The sequence below is a fragment of the Cebus imitator genome, unplaced genomic scaffold, assembly GCF_001604975.1.
Source record: "Cebus imitator isolate Cc_AM_T3 unplaced genomic scaffold, Cebus_imitator-1.0 Scaffold26, whole genome shotgun sequence".
NCBI lineage: Eukaryota > Metazoa > Chordata > Mammalia > Primates > Cebidae > Cebus > Cebus imitator.
The window spans coordinates 4,292,142-4,312,735 of NW_016107341.1; the positions used below are offsets into that span (position 1 = coordinate 4,292,142).

At 32.9% G+C, this 20,594-nt stretch overlaps 1 protein-coding gene across 5 annotated transcripts in view; it reads left to right on the forward strand.

The window, feature by feature from the left end:
- Positions 1 to 20,594, forward strand: part of PCLO (piccolo presynaptic cytomatrix protein) — a 409,272-nt gene that overhangs the window by 354,069 nt on the left and 34,609 nt on the right. For all 5 annotated transcript variants that reach the window (XM_037736537.1, XM_037736540.1, XM_017523093.2 and 2 more), the window contains 2 exons: positions 6,482 to 6,623; positions 10,695 to 10,768. In XM_037736537.1, coding sequence (XP_037592465.1) covers positions 6,482 to 6,623; positions 10,695 to 10,768 — 216 coding nt within the window. The remainder of the gene's footprint in view (positions 1 to 6,481; positions 6,624 to 10,694; positions 10,769 to 20,594) is intronic.

The window sequence follows — 20,594 nt, forward strand, 5'->3', positions numbered from 1 at the left end:
ATTTGATTCTCACTTAAACTATATTTTCAGTGGCTTCTTCCAAAATCACTTGTGAACTAAAAACATCTCAAAAAAAAAAGGAAGACCTACTTAAAAGGCAACATTATCATTGCCTTTTAAATGCAAGGGCTATAGTATGCTGAACCAATACGTACTTTTTTTGTAAGAAAAAAATTCCTCTATACCGTGTTATTAGTTAAGCTAACTTCACTTTCATTCATTACATTGCTTTGTACTATTACTTCTGTTTCCTGAAGTGATCATTGATCTTATTATCTGATCTTATTATCTATAAAGTCAGATAATGACTTATTATAAACAAATTAAATTGTTAATTAAAATGTCTTTAAGAGCTCAGTAACAAGGCCAGTGTGTATGGAGAGAGAAAACTGTGAACATAAAAGCTTTACCGTCTTTCTTGAACACAACAAATGGAGGCAACATGTCTCCATCTTCTCTAAAAGAAGCTACTATATGAATATGAAACATCTTAAGGGAAGTATTTTTATTTTTATAAGGAAAAATGCTGCAACATTTAATTGCTCATGATTTGTGATAACTTTATAGTAGGTATATTATTTACATGTATATATATATACCTGTAATGATTATATAGTCATTTAATAATTTGTCGTTTGAAAACGAAATTTTCAATTACATCCTTCCTTCAACTTCCATACTTAACAACTTACAAGTGACTGATACAGATATCAGAGTTTCAATACCTGTATTTGCTAAAACTTGTAATTTGGTGGTGTGTGAAAACTCCTACAAATAGCTGCATTGCGACTACCTAGGCCATTTTTCTTGTGTCCAGCTTGCTTTAGATTTTCCCAAATAGATAACAATTATACTGAAGTAGATTTAGAAAAAAAATTAAACTTCTAAATTACTTTTAATATGCAATATCTCTTCTTAAATTAGAATCCCTGAACTGTAATAAAAACATACAGAAAGTGTGATTGTATATAGTTCAAGGGAAAACATACCAATAATAGCTGGTCAAAATGGCACTTAAAACCTGAAATTTTAAGACCCACATTCAAAAAAATTTTTTATTGAGATAAAACTTCAAACTCCCTTTAGTGAAAATAAGCAAAAACAATAACAGCAATAAAAACAGGTAGATGACAGAGAGAGGAGGTGGGAAGGAAGGAAAGGAAAGAGGGATAAACAGAGAAAAAAGAGAGAAAGGAGAAAGGTCCCTGATGTAAATACTAACTAAATGAAAGCTAGTTAAAGGGAGTAAAAATTCCCTAGATACATGATTTCTAAAACAGCTAGGTAATTATTTCTGTTCCATGATTAAACAACTGGAATAAACAAAATTGCTGATTGATTCAGTTAATCTTAAAATTTCAAAGACTGTATGTATGAAGATACTACTGTATTAACCAAGTAATTTGGGAAAGTACTAGCTACCTATATAATACATAAGAATATTTGTAAATAGTCCTGTGCTGGACCAAAGATATAAAACCAATAATAGAACATCGTAGACAGCAACCTATATACATTCCAGGCATTTTTGGAGTAATTTTTGGAATTTAGTGAGAGAGGCAAAGACCTTGACTTTTAAATTTCAGACAACTGGATGTGGTATAAAAGTGGTTAAAGTCGAGTCTACAATTTGATCCGTGCTCTCAGCGCAAAGTGCTGCCACCATGTGGTAGGTACAGTAATAACATTGCATATTTAAATACTGTGTAGTAGAGGAAGGAAAAGCCAACAGAGCAAACTAATTGAAGACAGATGTGCAGTCAAAGAGACAATTCCGATTTAATTAAGATTAGCCACAGTGGAGTAATAAAACACAATGATGTCTAACCATTAACAGCCAAAGAAAGTGAAGAGGTCAAAGAATAAAACAGTTTGATTTGTGTCACAGAAGGTAGCATTTGTTTACCTGAGGTGCCCACTCAATAATTGAGTTACAAAAATGATTCAACATTCTAAGATTTATTCTTTTAGGGCACAGGACCCTTTCTGTAAATGAGCTGATTCTACTATATATTTATAGCATCCACTCTTTCTGTAGTTGGTACTTGATAATACACTTAGGATTTCAAAAAGAAACTAGACGCAAAAACATAATTCATAAAAAAATGACTCCAAAGATGTATCTTTTTATTAAGAAAAGCCTCTCAATGTTTATATAAACTTTTTTCATGTGTAATACACAGGTACATAATACATTCACACATAGTAGGTCCATGGTTTCTGAAACTCTAATTAAAAGAGTTGCAAGAATTAAGCAGAAGTAGAATATTTCAAAATTGTTGATTTTGAAATTATAAAATTATGGAAGATTATACTTTGTTTTAGTGTTTTAAAATATTATTTCCTTCAACAACATAGACAAACAGAGAGATATTATACTTAAATATAACCCAGAGCTCTCTGACTATCTACATGCCAACATGTGGGCTCAGGACAAGTTCTAGAGTCCATAATAGTGCTGGCTCCCACAGAACATTACTATACATATTATTTTCTCTTGTTGTTTTCATTTTAAATATATATGTAATATTTGTGATCTATTATGAACTTTTTGAAATTCACAAGTCTATAATCTCCAACATTTATTGTATTGTCATTAAATATTTACTTCAATTAAACCAGTGTTTTGGGAGATTGGGGTTTAAAAAATCACCTTTTTCTATACAATATGAATGATCGCCATTTTTCCTTACAGATTAAAGTTATCTCTGGTTTTAAAAGCCCATATATATATATATATATATATATATATATATATATATAGTGTGTGAATGTGTGTGTGTGTGTATATATATATATATATATATATATATATATATATATGACTCCCTAAAGTTTCTTTGACAAAGAACATGGGGGGAAAAAATAAAAACCTTCCATATCAAGTGGCCTTCTGGGTGAGAAATTTATTATTTGTATAAAACAAAAAACTTTATTTTAAAAAGTGAAATTATCTATTAAATCATTCAGATGTTTTGATCATTTGATTAAAGGAAAGAATTATTAATTTACTATTATTATTATTATTTATTCATTCAATATTATTCAAACAACTTCCAGGACAAGTTTTTAAGGCGGTTACCAAGGTGAAAACATAGGCTCTGCTTCCAATAATGACAGATTATGTGCTACAAGAGTCCAGATTTAGGAGAGGTCGCTTCTGAATGGGAGAATGAGGAAAAATGCATGAAGCAAGTGATTTCTGAGCTAGGCCTTTACAGATAACTTTAATTTAGATACATGAAAGTGATAGGATAAAGGAGGGCTTAAAAAAGTTGGAAGGAAAAAGCCAAACCAAAGGGAGCCAGAGTGAATGGTCTGAGAGGGCTTCCATGTGAAGTGTTTGTTTGAAGGAGAATCATGCAAGATATATTTGGAAAGGAGCAGACCAATAAAAAACTCTTTTGAGAGGGAAACTAAAGAATTTGGTTGAAATTCTTAGATGTCTTGAGATTACCTAAGCTCCAGCCTCAGATAATAAAGTCCTAAAAAAACTTCATTTGTTAAAAAGTTTGCTTTTATGCAGATTTAGCTCAATTTAAAAGAATTGGTGCTTTCTTTTTTGAAGTCTGTTTCAAGAGCAAGAAATGAGTAAAACACATGTTTCAAATACCTGGAAAAGATCTATTAAAATATGGATTCTTAGAACCAGCTTATCAAAACTTCTATATTTTTTATTTTATCACATTTTATGATATGTAGATATAGCCCAGTAAGAAGAAAAGGTCTGTTGTGTGTTAAGTTAATTCATTTTTCATCAACTAACCAAATATCAGGCTATATATCTCTGGACTACACTTAGATACCAGGTTAAGAATACAGAATTTAACCCAGCACCAGATGTTTTGTTATGATAACGCCAACAATCTAGATCCATTTGAATTATTCACCTAACTTCTAAATGCCTAAAATTGTCATAGACAGAACCTTAGATGTAATCTTGTTTTGCAGAGATACTAGACTGGTTCTATTATGTTCCCTGGATTTGTTTTATAGTATTTCTTATAAAATGTTATTTGTTTGCATTTAAAATAATGACAACTCTTGCACAGGTTTTCCAAACAAGATTTCTATTCAAAGGGATAGGCAAGATGGAGAAAAACTGTCCTTTCTTAAATTTATTTCTAGCTTTGTTTCTTTCTTTTTATTATGCTATTTTATATTCTGTGCACATTTCTTAACTTTGCCAGAAGAGGAATAGAACAAAAAATTGCATCAGGTAAAACCAAAGTTGACAAAAGAAAGGATGGACTATTTTCAAATGTAAATAATAAGACTTTTTATAGTATAGCTATTTTTGTTCATTGTGATGTTACTCTTAAATGAAAATTATTTTAATTTAGTAAATATAAATTGATTAAATATTAGTGTTTATTAATTAAGGTTTATCTTTGAAAATAGTAGATTGTGATTTTCCAATTGATGGAATTGATGGAATTAATGTCTTCCATTCAATGTCATACTAACATCTATGAATTCGATTATATAATGCCAGTCAAAAAGTATGACATCTTTCTTTTGTTTATAATCAATTAACTGATCTGACTCATTATGTAGATTATGCATTTTAATCTACTTTATACATGTCCGTAATTTTATATCCTACTAATATTACCTTTACGGTTTTTAAATTATTCTTTTAAGAATAATTTAGATAATTTTCTTTAACACTAAATACATCATCTGGATTTCTTCTATGTACGTTAAAGAAAATATTCAAGAAACATAACTATTCTGTTTCCACAAATGTACTCCTGTGGGCAACTAGCAATTCATTGGTGACTGGCTGTTTGAGAGCGTTCAATTCAGTTAGTCAATTGTATATCAGATGTCTATAAGTTAGGAACACCTTTTTCTAAATAGCCATTTCTAACTAAAACACATCTGATACACAATTGACTCATTATTAAAATGTTATTTCTTATTTTCCTATTCTGGGGAAGGGATCATACTGCCACTGGACTAGATATAAAAATTCCTTGTGGCTTTAGAGGATCTACTATTGTTGAAATGGAAAATGAAGAAATGGGGGAAAAGGTAAATCCTTTGCAAGACTTGATCCTAGCTACCCTGTTGGTGAATTTCCTGTCCTCAAATGGTTTCCCACACAACGTTTATGTGTTACACTTCATTTGGTTATTATATTGATAAAATTCAACCAGATTAAGAATTGTTGTGTGTTTATACATATCCTTAAGAAATACGTAGATATCTTAGGATCATAAAATGATTATCAGCTATTCACCCAGTAGTATAAATGTATCCAGCTGGCTAATAACTCCTGATGGAATAGGGATGCATTTATGAAGAAGAAAGACTCTAAGTAGATTTGTAGGTTATAACACATTTAGATTTACAGGAGAATACAGGTAAATTCATTGTCAAAGACTATTTAAGTTCAACGACAATAAGAAACAGCCATTGACGGCAAAGCCCTTGAGAAGAGTGGGAATGTGGCATATAATATCACAGGAGGAAGAAAAGTAAGTTACTGACTCCTATGTATCCCACTCCTCATAATCATAATTTTACAAGGTAGGCATTACTGACTCCATTGTTTTCAAATGAGAAAAGCAACTTAGAATTGTTGAAAATTAGATTGTAATTCAAAACCAGATCAGTGTGACCAAAAAATTCACTCTCTGGCAGAAGACAAATATCAACAGTTTCAAAAACTTAATAGAGAAAATTCTCCCCAGCAAAATAAGGGAAACACTTGCCTTATCTTCCTTCTGTTTGCAACAAAATTTCTTCTCAAATCTGCCAACAATATTAGTACTATTCCCCTACTGCATAATTTATTGTACAAATTTGTAACATCTCTATGGTAATATGGATTTTTATATTCAAATAAAAATATCAAACTTAGGAAATTTTTGAAACAAGTCTCAGTGATAAACTAGGAAATGCCTGAAGGGAAACAGATATGTTTAAATTTTTAAAACTTCCTGGAGATAGTAGACAGAGGCACATAAATACAGAATTTTCAATAACTTCTTAAAATTCTATTTTGCATCTTTTGTTTCTAAGGAGAAAAACAGATTATTATCTAGTAATATGAAAAATATTAAGCAGTTTTTTATCCTGCCATTTCTATCTACCCAAGTCTTTCTAAACTCTTTTCTCCATGAAATAGCCAAAATTCTTATTTATTTACCATATCACTATTGCAATACTGTAAAACAAAACCACAAAAATAATAATAGTAAAATAGTTACATACTATTTAACTCAGTCTAAAAATTAGATATTATTTTCCTAAAAGTGATTGTTTTTCTTTGACGTCCAGTAAAAACAGTAAAATAATTTGTTACTGCTGTGCATTATCAGTAAAGGAAATGAAAAGGCAGGTCGAAAATGTAGAATTCTTCAGTAACTGTTTCTTTCTACATGTAAATTAAGAAGATGTATAATTATGCATTTGTAGATCAATGTCAGCTTCATTTATTAACTGTGGTGTTGAATCTTCCCACACCATACAGCAAAGCCTCCCAATCACCGGCCTGCAGAAAGCTCTGTGTCCACCGGCTCCTCGGGCAGCAGCTTTGGCAGTGGGTATAGCGTGGACAGTGAAGGAAGCAGCAGCACTGCAGGGGAGACTAATCTATTTCCTATTCCAAGGATGTAAGTGGGTCTCTTTTTGTTACTCAAAGCTTACTCAGCATCATGAGTAAGGCATTCTCAACAGTTAAGAGGAAATAACTAGATGATTATCCAATTCTGAGTCATTGTCCCTGAGACACTTGAAGTGTTAATGCCTACATAAAGATAGATTGTTCAAGAAAGATTGGATTAATCCAGTTGATTCTAAGGATAAATGTTAGTCACTACCAGAACTACTTAATCAATATAATCTGTATTTAATGTAAAAACTGCTTAAACAATAATTTAGCCATACCAGGATAAAGTTCTGCAGGAGTACAGTAATGTTTTAATCGCATAATGACCAAATGCAAACATTACTGGTATTTGAGACAAACATGTATACATTGAATCAGGAGAGACTTAAACATATTCAAAGAATCCATATCTCATATTTGAAATAGATGACATAGTGAATAATCATATAGACTTTTCAACTAAAAATCCCTCTACAACTAACATTGAAGGTTTTGAAGTGTTTCCATACTTTCTAGAACAAATAGCAAGTATGGCTAGGTCCCTGAGTAGGTACTCATTCATAATGTTAAACCTCAAAAAAAGTCATTTTGCAAATCAAATGCAAAACTTAAGCAGACTAAATGTGTTAGAATCACTTTGGTCATATTGGTGGCATTCAAGATAAATATGTAGGTTATGTCTGTTCCAATATCAAAATCGAAACTTCCTGACCTTTCCTTCTCCTTCCCATTAACTATTCTGGATTTTGAAAATACCACAGGACCACCCGGGTCCCAGTATTTAGGCCAGGGCAAATCCAGCATACCATCTGGTTTTCTATGGCCTGTGAGCTAAAAATGGTTTTTCCATTTTTTAATGTGTATGAAAAAAACAAAACAAGTGTCTTACTTTGTGATACATGAAAATTATAGGAAATTAAAATTTCAGTGAACATAAACTAAGTTGTATTGGAACACAACTGTACCTAATACCTCTGCGTTGCCTGATGCAGCTTTTGTGCTACAGAGCAGAATTAAGTCCTTAGAAAAGAACTCATCTAAAATATTTACTAAGTGGCACTTTGCAGAGCTTGCCAACCCTGATGTGGGTTGTGAAAGGGTCTTTTTCGTTTTTCTCCAATTCTAAGTGAAGACTTCAGGGGGTGGATATTCTATTTCTTTTTGTTTTAAAATAAACATTTTTATAAATCTTTTTTATGTCCACAATAGTTGTAATATTTTGATAATGTTTCAGTTTATAAAAGCAAAGCAATAGGGAAAATGGATTTTTACAGTGAAAAAAATGTGTTCATTTTGTTGTTTCAAACTCCATTTTTTAATTTAAATTAAGCAAATTATTATTGTAGCACCTGTCCAACTTAGCTTTCTTTTCTTTCATGAGACTTACTCTATGGATTCAATAGAGTTATTTGTAATTAATCAGTTCTATTTTATTGGAAATTCTTTCTAAAAGGAATCTAATCCCATTAGTCTTTGACTTCTGATAATTCAATTTGACAGGAAAGAATTTCTACAAATTCATTACATTTCTCACTAAGCTGTAGATGTCATGTGAATTTATAAAGGTTTTGAACCACACATCATTTGTTATCCTTCCAATTTTTCTGCACCTTTTAAAATATGTAATTTAACACTGATGATAAAGTTATAACTTCCAAAGAGTAAACTATGTTAATTTGTCAATGTCTGAAGGATGAGTAGATTATGTATTTTCTATGTATATGCCACATTCCAATTTTGTTTTTTCCCGTTTTCCTTTTTCTCTTGTAAATCAAAGCTTCTCACAACTGTCTAGGAGATTCTTGCTTTGCCATATGAGCACAACCAACTTTTGAAAACCTTTATAGAATATGTGTGAGAAGTAGTATTTGGTAGTTCTTTTATATGCCCCATTATATCTAATACAATTATTGCTTGAGCTAGGAAAAGTGTTTAATAAATATTTAGTGGTTGTTTAAAAATATAAATTATAAAATGTATAGCCAAAATCTTCTGAGCTGAAGAGTAGTCATTGGGAATTCAGAGAAACCACATTCTTCACATGACCCACCGTTACATTTCCTTCCCACTTAATTTAACTTCCCAATACTGCAAAAGCTTTTTGTATAATCTTCAAAATGTACTTGCTACACATATTGGCTAAGTATCTATGTTAAAAACAGTTTTGATTGAAAGCAAAGACTAGCTGGTTATCACCATTAACATATGAAGTCTAAGAATCAAGAACAAAGCCAAAAATTATCAAAATGTAGTTTTACTAGAATTACTAAGACTTATAATAACTACTTTTAGAAAGCCTGGGATAGTATTAAGAGTATTAATTTTTTAGTATTCTAATCTACTAGATCAGAAATACTAAAAAGACATTCACTTTCAATTGAGTGTGGCTGAGAAACAGGTTATGTTTTCGCTCTCTCTACCAGCGTAGCTGTACTGATAAAAGTAAGATGGTTGCTATTAAGCTTTTTTTCTTCTCTAATGCTGACAGAGCAGAGTTCTTTTTCATTTTTTTTTACTTAATTACTTGTCTTGAATCTTGATGAAGCAATTACATAAGCTAAAGTTTTGTGCTTTGTTTAAATATGTATGCAGATGTCGACCATGCAGATCATGCTTTAACATACATATGGTAAAACAGAAATGCTGGAAATTGTTTAATTTGCATGAACTTGGTCCCTCACATAAACACTTAATAAAAATTTGTGCTTAAACCTTTAACCTAGAATTATCATAATGGAACAATGTAATGGCCTTCGAGATAGAATAATTTCTGAATTTACATGTTCCTCTTATATTATGTGTAGAAACATGTCAGCACCTTCTCTGAAGTGGAGTAAGAGGACCTTTAGAGCAGTTTTCAACTAAGATATAATTGGATTTTTAAGAAATAAATACAGTTATCTTTTCAGCAGGTCCAGCAAACCAAGTACTTCCTATGAAAGTTAGAATTAATTGTTCGTAAATCCTGCTATGCCAGAAGTGTTGTCTACAAAGTACAGCATCAAGATGCTCTTCTGTTCAAGCATCCTTCTATAACACTTAAGTTTTTATTCCATCTTTTTAAAACACCTTATCTAAGTTTATATAAAGACAAATTCCAAACTTTTTCACGTGCCATGTAGCTTTTTCTCTAGCTGAAGAAATAAGAAGTGTCCTACAGTTCTTTAGCTGTTAAATTATTAACATTCTTAACTTACAATGCTCAAAGTATCATGAATTTTTCATCTAGTTGACTTTACAAAAAAGTTTGAAGCTGAAAACTGAAAGTGATTAGCAGATTTTTGCTGAATTCTAAGGCTACTATAAGCATACCTACCTACTAATATGCTATATTTATTGAATGCTTATTATTTCTCAGACACTCTGTTAAACCTTTTTAATGCATTTTTGATGAAATTTTTTTCATAATCAAAATGTAGCTAATATTATCTTTATATCACAAAAGGAGAAACAGTCTTGACCAGGCACTTTGCCTTAGCTTACACACAGCAAGAAATAGCAAAGCGAGGAATGGAGACCAAGCAATCTGGCTGACTACAAAAGCCAGTTTGCACAACACAGCAGAAAAAAACAGGAAAGAATTGAAATAAAATAAAATAAAATAAAATACATGAAATAAGAAATCTTCTATTACAGTATCATTTTTATATATTATTTAATTCAATATTGCTCCTCTCACCAAAAAAAAACTAGAATAACTCATCAATACAATGTATAAAAATATAAAGCCCTTTATCATTTTTGAGTTAGAAATAAATAAAATATTCTAAAACAAAATTTGGAAATGTCATGATGGTCTTATTTTTTGATAAATGAGCCTACAAATAAAAATTACTGAATTTTGAGGAATAGGAATAATAAACAAGTTCACATTTTAAAATGATGATATGGAGCAATTAACTATGTGTATATGCCCCATTCAAATAATTATTGCAAGTCCGAAAATATTAGGTTGGTCCAAAATAATTGCGGTTTTTGCCATTACTTTCAATGTAATATTATTTATGCAAACTTAGCCTCCTTTGAGTTCATGAGATCATAACTGAATATATCATTTTATTTTATTTTTAAACAGAGGGAAGATGGGACAGAATGGACAAGAGCCTGTAAAACAGCCAGGGGTAGGAGTAGGACTAGCAGACACAGAAGGTAAGTGCAAATTTGCAATATTGGATTTTAGCTGAATCTACATTCTACAGTATAAGTGTTGAGTAGTTGTTTTTCTTTTAACATGAATTTAAATGTTACAAACTAACGGTAAAAGCTATAGGTAGTAAGACATCATCATCTATTAAATGGGAATGACTTTGCATTCATTTAACAATTTCCAAATTTTCTCATTTGTGTTTAACTTTGAAGTACCTTGGGGTACTGAAAAATTAAAAGAGAAAGAATGAGAAGATGACACAAAAAGATTCAGAAGACTTTCCCCAGGTGGGAGGGAAATCTTCTTGAAATTAAAAATATATATTTTATTTAAAATATCATGCAAATAGAAAATCAATCAATCATGGAACCTCATTTAAGTCCATGGAAATTCTTAAATACATGAAGCTGAGAAGAAACTAATGGTGTAAAAATCCTTTTACAGAAAAATTAATTACTAAACTAACTTCTCCAAATACTAATTTCAAATTTGGTTTTATTAAACAAATAGTAAATTACTACCAAATGCAAAAAGTCCTTAGCTTCAGCAAACACATATAAAGAATGTCTATAAGCTGTACAATCACTAGCTTACTTTTCATAATACTGTGATAAAATCTATTAGCCCTGGCCGGGCATGGTGGCTCACACCTGAAATCCCAACACTTTGGGAGGCCAAGGTGGGCAGATTATGAGGTCAGGAGTTCAAGATCAGCCTGCCAATATGGTAAAACCCCGTCTTTACTAAAAATACAAAAATTAACTGGATGTGGTGGCACATGCCTGTAATCCTAGCTACTCAGGAGGCGGGGGCAGGAGAATCGCTTCAACCCTGGAGGCAGAGGTTGCAGTGAGCCAAGATCATGCCACTGCACTCCAGCCTGGGCAACAGAACAAGACTCCGTCTCAAAAAAATAAAAAATCTAGTAGCTCTATTGTCCTTCATGTGATGTTCCAACCTCTCTCAATACATTTAACTATTCTAAGTAGTTTATTCTAATTACCCAGGAGGTAAATAATAATATGTATTAGCTTTATATAAAAGGAAACTGAAGTGCACACATAGAACAAGGTCAGAACAGGTGAAAATGACATGAAATGTCACACTATTAGAATGATTATGGGTTTGTTATCACAAGAACACTACACAGGGAAACAGGTTTAAGTTTCAGTTCTGGTCTTTATTAGATATGTGACCTCATTTCTCTGTCTTCAGAAACCTCATGTGAGAAATGCTGTGCCTAAGTGATACCTAGGTTTCCTCAGGGGCTTAAGTGAATGCCACATTTTTCTTGTTCTACTCAAAATTGTAAATTAATCTTTGAACTCCTTCAAAGGCTATGTTTCCTTCATCTGTTGCTGTATACCTCAGGGTTCCACCCTCAGCCTACCAATCCTTTTACCTACACTATCTCTGTATACGCTCATGAACTCTCTATTATGTGTTGATTGGTTCGAAACTCCTGTAATTTAGACTCAATCTGTCAGGCATTTGTGTCCAACCAGGAAAATAGAAACTGTTCCAGATATATAAAATAGAGGAAACAAATGACTAGCAATTGATTATATATTCATAAAAGCAGCAGAGAAATTAAATAGGGGATAGTGAAGCAGCAGAAAAAGCTACTGTCACCATAGGCTAGAGGATAGTGAGAGCCGAAATCAGGACAAGCCTGCTTGCTGGGAGCAAGAAACATGAAAGAGATTGAGTCAATGCCAGAAATATATCCTGAGACAGACAAGGATGGGGAGAAATATCCTGGTTCTCTCTTCCTCCCATTCTCCAATCTCTGCCAGTGCCTGATCAAATCCAACTGGAAGCCAGTTGACAGAGAAGTCTGGGAAACAGTGTACAGGGCAGCTACTCTGAGAAGTAAGCAAGGAAAAGACTGAAGAATGCACCTGAGAGCACAGAAGTGTAGGGCCAGCACAATATTTTACATGGATACATCAACCTACGTATGCCCTGCACTTAATTCACCCTCTTCCCCATTTTGCCTTCTTTTCCTGCTATGTTCTTAACACACACAGTTCACAAAATGTGCGTATTTTATCATTGTTCCTTGATTTAAATTACCTATTTCTATTTTTGTCTTCCCCATAAGAGTGAACAATTCTCAGATCAGAGATAGGGCTTACTCATCTTGGTATCCCAGCACTTAGCAGACAGTCTTGCCCAAAGAGTTACTTAGAGAATGTTTGTTGAGTAAATGAGTAACAAATATGATTACCTGTACAGTTGGCAGCTGTCGATTTTCATATTACTCTAGAATTTAAATATATAGAAAAGCAATTCATGCATAGTTTTAGCTACTTAGTTTTACCTTTCTTTAATCCTAAAGTTTATAACAAAATTGTTTTGGTATAAATGTTAACAGCTGTCAATGAACAGAAATTGTTCAACCTAATACTGCTTTCTTCTTTGGTGTCAGTCCCACACAAAACATGCTTGTTGTCCAAGAAAGAGCCAATCAGAGGCTACTTTAGTTTTATTGAAACTTGTGAGTCAACATGTTTCCCCTTTAGTGAACTGACCCTGATCAACAGTTGATCTCAGATTAGTTATTGAGCAGAGGGCCGGGGGTTGAGGATGGGAACAAGATGGAATCTGTAATATAATGTGAGTCATTTATAGTCAAGTGCCCTTTTGGTAGCAACGTTTTGGATAAGTTGTTTTTGACTGAGTTACTATTAATATTTGACAATAACCAAATTTATAATCTACATATCTATATGAATTGGGCAAAAATCACGCTATAAGAGAAATATAAAAGATAGTTAATAATATGGAGAAGGAAACTGCAATAATATTAAACTTTCAGAAACAATTTTAAATAAGAATATATAAACAGAGTGGGAAGAAAATGATTAAGAATTTATTTGCTCTCTGCAGATAGGAGAACACATCAATTTTTTTATTTTAGCATTTTTTATTTTTACATTTATTATACTTTAAGTTCTGGGGTACATGTGCAGAATGTGCAGAATAGGTATACACATGCCATGGTGGTTTGCTGCACCCATCAACCCATCATCTACATTAGGTATTTCTCCTAATGCTATCCCTCCCTATCCCACCACCCCTCGACAGGCCCCGGCGTGGGATAGTTCCTTCCCTGTATCCATGTGTATAGAAGACATCTATTTAAAGTACAAGATTTTGTTTTGTTCACATAGAAATCTAGCATTAACTTTGTGTTGTACTTGAGTTATATGTATAATCTGTATTTTGTTTGTTTTGAGTGATCCAAAGAATTATCTTTACTTCCTTTTATTGCCAGTGAACATAAACAAGCAATTTAATGGGGGGGGGGCGGGGAACAAGAGTCAATTCAGTTTGTTTTTAGACAAAACATATAGTTTTCTGATTGTGTTTTTCCTCCATTCAATCCTTCACCAGGACATCAGAAAAACTGTGCCTCTGTAGATAAGCACAGTTTTCTTGACATTATAGGTCCTTGAAATGTTCTACTTCATCTTAAGTACTTATTTTGTTCATTTCAGCACTTTTTTTATGAACATCTTAGTCCACTTTAAGAAATATTCATCTACAAATATTTGCTTTAGGATAGCATACTTTAATCCAGAGTACATAATAGATTTTAAGTACTCACTTTTAGATAGTTTGTTCACATAAAATTTTTATTCTTGTTTTTGCTTTATAGGGCTCAGAATGTAAAAAGTAATGTTTTATGGGGTTGCAATTTTCTGTTGATAATGTTATTAAGTATTTTTACTGTTAAATAGCCATATCCTTCTTATTATTATTAAGCAAGCCTATTAATTCTACTTCTGGTTTAAAAAAAATAATTTTCCACTTAGACATTTTCTCTAATAATGTTTTACCTTATTTATAGAAGTTGCTCATAAATTTTAATCCCAGCATGAGATTAGTTCAATGGGTCAGAATGTGAGATCTATGAAAGGTTCTGGGGATCCCACCTAAGTTGTAGTAAATAACAGTAATACCGTTTTGGACTAACTCCCCTAATCAATCGTTGAATTTCCACAATTTAATTAAGTGCGTAATGTAAAGTGCAAATAAGTGTTGTGTTTGCCATACAGTTAACATCCTTTAAATTGTAGCTATTATTAAATTGAAAGTATATGTGAGACAGAGTCATTTGGATCCCATCCAAAGAAGTGATTATTATTCAGGATTGATAAAATACTGTGCTTTTGTTGACAATGAGAGCTATACAAGACCACTTTTCTTTAAGATTAAATCAAACCAATTAGACTTTCAAATTGTACAGATGAGTGTTTTCCCAATTTACACTAAAAACATCTAATTACATCTTTTAAGATAAGCTAGCTGGCTCTTCCTTTAGTTAAGATGGATGTATTTAATACTGTTATTTTTGCCAGTGAGCATCCATGTAGTAGCTGCCTTGCTCCATTAAGTCTACTAAACCAGGTGTTCATCATCTTTGACAAGTATTACAATCACAACTTCCCATGAAGTTTAATTTTCTTTGCTGCATGCATTTAAAGAACAAATAGCCCTGATAAATTACTTATTTTCTTAATTATCTTTGTAAAATTCAATCTAGTTTCAGTAAGAATGGAAATTCAGTTTCCAGAGCAAATAAACTTCGAACATTCTAGAAATTTGTTAGGCTCTACTCTCAAAGAAAAGATATGAAACCATTATGGAAGATCCTCAATTAATTAGATTATAATAACAGCTATTATTATGACATCCAATAATTCACTCCACAAATAAGTGACCTTGCTGCCTTGTTTTTCCCATCACATAGTCTACCTTTCTTATGTTTCCAAAGTTTATTAGTGCCATATATGAGTGTGTCTATTATATGCAAAACACCATATTAAAACTTTGGATTTTACAGAGATCAGTTCAATACATATGCTGATCAGCAGCCAGTAAGCATGCTTGCCGAACCAGGTGTGTGTAGCCAGTGTCCGTTCAGATTGGTTGGTGACTGTACCATGCCTATTGCATATGTTAACAGTCATCCTGAGAAGGGCCTTTAATAGCCATGATGCAAAGAATAATTATGATAAAATGTATAAGCCAGAGGGAAAATCATGTGCTTTGGAATTTCAGCATTAAACAGCATGGCCACATCAGTAGGAGTGATGGTGGGGAGCATGGTTTTGTGAAAGAGGTTACAAGTAGTGACTTCTTTGAAAGTTGAACAAGGTCTAGACATGTGGTAATGAATGAGGCCAAGTTCAGACTGAAGAACAGCATGAGGAATAATACAGATGAAAGAAAAAATTGGGGGTATATAGGAAGAAAGTTATTCAGTGAAGCTAGAGCAAAGGGTGCAAGGGGAAAGCCTCCCCCTATTTGGAGGTGGTTTCTCTGGACCTTATCACCTTATAGTATTTTCCTAAATTACCTGAATCTAAAATTTAGTGTCACTTATTTCTAGTCCTGAATTACTCACTGGGAATTTAAAATTAATGGCATCTACTACAAAATACCCTGTTATTGAAATATTTTTAAAAATCTGTCTTAAATCTAAGCCAGGTTCATCTCTGGAGGGCATTGATTGACCATTAAAAAGTTAAATGAATTAAATTTCTAGAAGTGATCTTGGGTATCTCTTAGTCTCAGCACACATCAAAGAATTGTCAACTGCTTGATGTACAGCCCAGAATATCTTAGACTTCCAAAGATTAACATCTGAAATAGCAGTTTTCAATATTTTTCAAAATGTCTTCTTTACCTGGAAGTCCCTGAAATGATTGCACTGGGAGTTGTTGCTCTGATTTATTTATGAGAGAGAGGCTTTTGAATCAAGATAAGAATACTAAAACTTAGCAAGTAACACTGAACAAATAAAGGCCAAGAATATTTTCTTAGTATAGATATAAAAAATTAACAAAGGATGTGTAAATATCACAAATGCATAATGTTTATTTTGTTCTAAATGCCTTCACATTATCTGTTTCATTTGTCACAAGACAGTAGGAGATAGAGACATGGAATAATTGAAATAATAATTTCTACTTTATATAGTCAAGGAAACAAAGACCTAGAACCATAAAACCATTCAAGTAGAGTTTTATAGCCAACTTATTAAATAGAATCTACAGATAGCTAATCTAACATCACCTGACTCTTGCCATTGTACTTATCAACATTTTTACTTTGATATTGATAGTTACAGAGATATTTCATGAAAAAATCATTTTAAATTTATAAGACTATCTTAAATGGTTTGGGAAGGAAAACATCCAACACTTAATGATTATAGCCAATCAGCTAGTAGCACCATTTACATTACAGGTGCCATGTAGCTTGCCAAAAAATATTTAAATTCTTGTTTTATCAGATATTAAAAATTTCTGTATTCAAGATAACATTAACACAAAATAGACAAATAGATAAATGGACAAATGGATAACTTAACTAGTCCAAATGGCTTTAAAGTAAATGATTATTATAAATTCCAATGGAACAGAGATTTCATTCCATAGAAGTTGATTTGTTTATCAAATATTTCTCCCACAATTTTCTTCAGTAAGAAAAGAAAATTAGACTTCTAGTCATTAACATATGCCAAATAATTTTAAGTTCTATTAAGAAGGTGAAGTTTAAAAAGGAAATAATAAAAATGTTAGAAGGAAATCCAAATAAGATTTGTACAAGCTTGGTGGAGTACTGGGGGCAATGTCCTAAGCAAGATAAGAAGCCATAAACCATCAAAGAAATAATAGACATTTTTGTCTACAAATAATAATAACATTTCTATAGTAAAATAAACCAAAAACAAAGGCAATGAGTAAACTATAAATAAGATTACAATATTGTAACTTATATGTTTACTAAGTGATCACTATCCTAAATAAAGATCTCCCATAGTTTACTCAAAAAAAGGACAAACGAACAAGAGCAAACATGGTCAAAAATTATGCAGTGAAGAGCCAGGTGAAGTGGCTCATGTCTCTTGTCCCAGCACTTTGGAAAACCAAGGAGGACAGATCGCTTCAGCTCAGGAGTTTAAGACCAACCTGGGCAACATGGCGTAAACCCCATCTCTACAAAAAATACAAAACTTAGCTGGGCGTGGTAGTGCATGTCTGCGGTCCCAGCTACCCAGGAGGCTAAGATAGGGGAATTGCTTGAGCCCTGGAGGCAGAGGTTACAGGGAGCTGAGGTTGTACCACTGCACTCTAGCCTGGGTGACAAAGTGAGACTCTGTCTCAAAACACACACACACACACACAAACAGAAATGAACTAGCATGTCAGTGAAAATGACTTTTCACTGAAGAGAAATTAGCAAACAAACTTATAATTGTTAAAAAAAACAATTAAGTGATTATCCTATCAGGTTCAAATTCTATCTAGAGGTAATTCCACAGAAAAGAGAGAGAGAGAAAAAGAAATGTTATTCAAAATGTAACACATTTCTTTAAACTGAAGAAAACAAATCTCCACATTAGAAAGACAAGAAATGAAAAGAGACTTGCACCATGGGACAACATCATAGTAATTCAGAAAACAAGAGACGCAGGGAGGATGCTAAATGTTTCTCAAGGTAATTAATTAATATACATTAACTACAAAGAAGAAAAGAATTCAAACAATATCTCAGCAGCAATAATAGAGGCTTAAAAGGAAAGGGGATAGTAATTAATGCCTTTGATATTTTAAATGGAAAGGATTGTAAACTAAAAATCTATACATAAACTATCTAGTATAAAAGTAAAATAAAATGATTTTTGAGAAGGCTAAGTACAAAAATTTTACTTTCTGTTATACCTATCTCAGGAAGCTTATTGAACATATGCTCCACCAGAATAAAGAATTAACCACATATAAGCACACCCTGACCCCCACACTCAATACTTTGTGAATCAAGAGACACAGAGAAGAGAGGACTTCCATGATGAGATAAGGAGAATCTAAAGATAATAGCCTTGCAGCAGACATAAAGAACGCCTGGGAAAATCTGATCAAATATCGAGATAGGGAGATAAAATATCAAATGTGGAGATCAAATATCAAATATGAAGAGTTCATTAGCAGTTATTAAAAATCTGTATTTGATTCCAATGTATTTTGGGGTTTCAGACATTTCTAGTAGCCCAATTTAAAAAAAAACTTGGCTCTCCAGAGAAACTAGAGAAGCTTAGAAATTCATTCATTCTTCCAGGTCGCTGAAGACCCAATTTAGAATGGTGTTTGTCTCCAGAAAGGCGAACAGGTACACACTGTGACCAAGCACTAGCAGAAGAGACAGCCTGTGGTTTTGTGTTCTCAACACATGGGGGCAGCTGCTGCAGAGCGCCCATCTACTTGGCTGGAACTCAAAACCCAAGCTAATCCTACTTTACATCTTCACCTGACCATCAGTCACACACCTAGGTACTCCCTTTAAAAACCCAGGTGGAAAGGTCAAAGCCAGGGATCATTACACATAGTGCTGGCAAAGAATGTGAATCTTCCTTCTCTTCAACATCTCCACCACAACACAAATTTCAAAAACAAAAATACATGGAGAGTTCTAGGCTGCACGAGGCTGGGGTGCTCTTGCAGGAGAGAAGAGAATTGACAAAAGTCTTGATGTGTCTGGCCAAGTGAAAAATAGTATTGAGAGGGGATTTACTGCTCTTTTTTGAGAACAATTAGAGATAGGTGTGTAGAGAGCTGAGCAAATTGTGAAACAAAGCAATTAATAACTTAAGGAAAAAATAAGAATTAAGTAAAGCTTGCCATGTAATAACCAAATTTTCTCAGAACTGAATATTAAATAGTCAAATTAATAAAAATTCCAAATGCTAGTTTAATCAAGAATGTAATATATAACAAGGATGAGAAAGGCTAAATCATCTACCAAAATTTAAAAAGCCAATATATTATAAAAGCAATACAAAATTATTTTGAGAAATATGAATGTTAAAATAACCCAAGAAACAGATTTTTAAGAAATAGTCGACAGTGGGTTTCTCTTAGCAATTTGACTATGGGTTAGGTAAAATAAAGGGCTGAGATAAGTGATATGTGAGATTTTATTTTTTTTAAAAAAAGAAATCATAAAACATGTAAAATGGTGATGAAATAGGGTGGCTCATGCCTGTAATCCCAGCACCTTTGGGAGGCTGAAGCAGGCAGATTGCTTGAGTTCAGGAGTTCAAGACCAGCCTGGGCAACATGGCAGAACCCCATCTTTCCAAAAATAAATATAATAATTATCTGGGTGTGGTGGCACACACCTGTGGTCCCAGCTACTTTGGACGCTGAGGTGGGAGGATTGCTTGAGTTCAGGAAGCAGAGGTTACAGTGAGCCAAGATCATGCCACTGCACTCCAGCCTGGACGACCAAGTGAGACCTTGTCAAAAAAAAAAGCCATAAAATTATTTAAACTTTTGATACATGAAGAAATGAAAAACAAGTGATAGGAATCAAACTGCATAATAAGAAATATTAGCCGGTGTAGTGGCTCACGCCTGTAATCCTAGCACTTTGGGAGGCTGACGCCAGTGGATAATGAGGTCAGGAGATCAAGACCATCCTGGCCAACATGGTGAAACCCCGTCTCTACTAAAAATACAAAAATTACCTGGGCATGGTGGTGTGTGCCTATAATCCCAGCTACTCGGGAGGCTAAGGCAGAAGACTCACTTGAACAGGGAGGTGGAGGCTGGAGCGAGCTGAAATTGTGCCACTACACTCCAGCCTGGGTGACGAAAGGACACTCTCTTTCAAAAAAAAAAAAAAGAAAGAAAAAATTGGTATTATTTGAAGTAAGTAAATAATTTTCTACTACTCCCCTAAATTATTATAAATATCCATTATCTTAAAACTCTTCAGTGGTCGGTATTACAATTAGGTACTCTTTTTATCTGA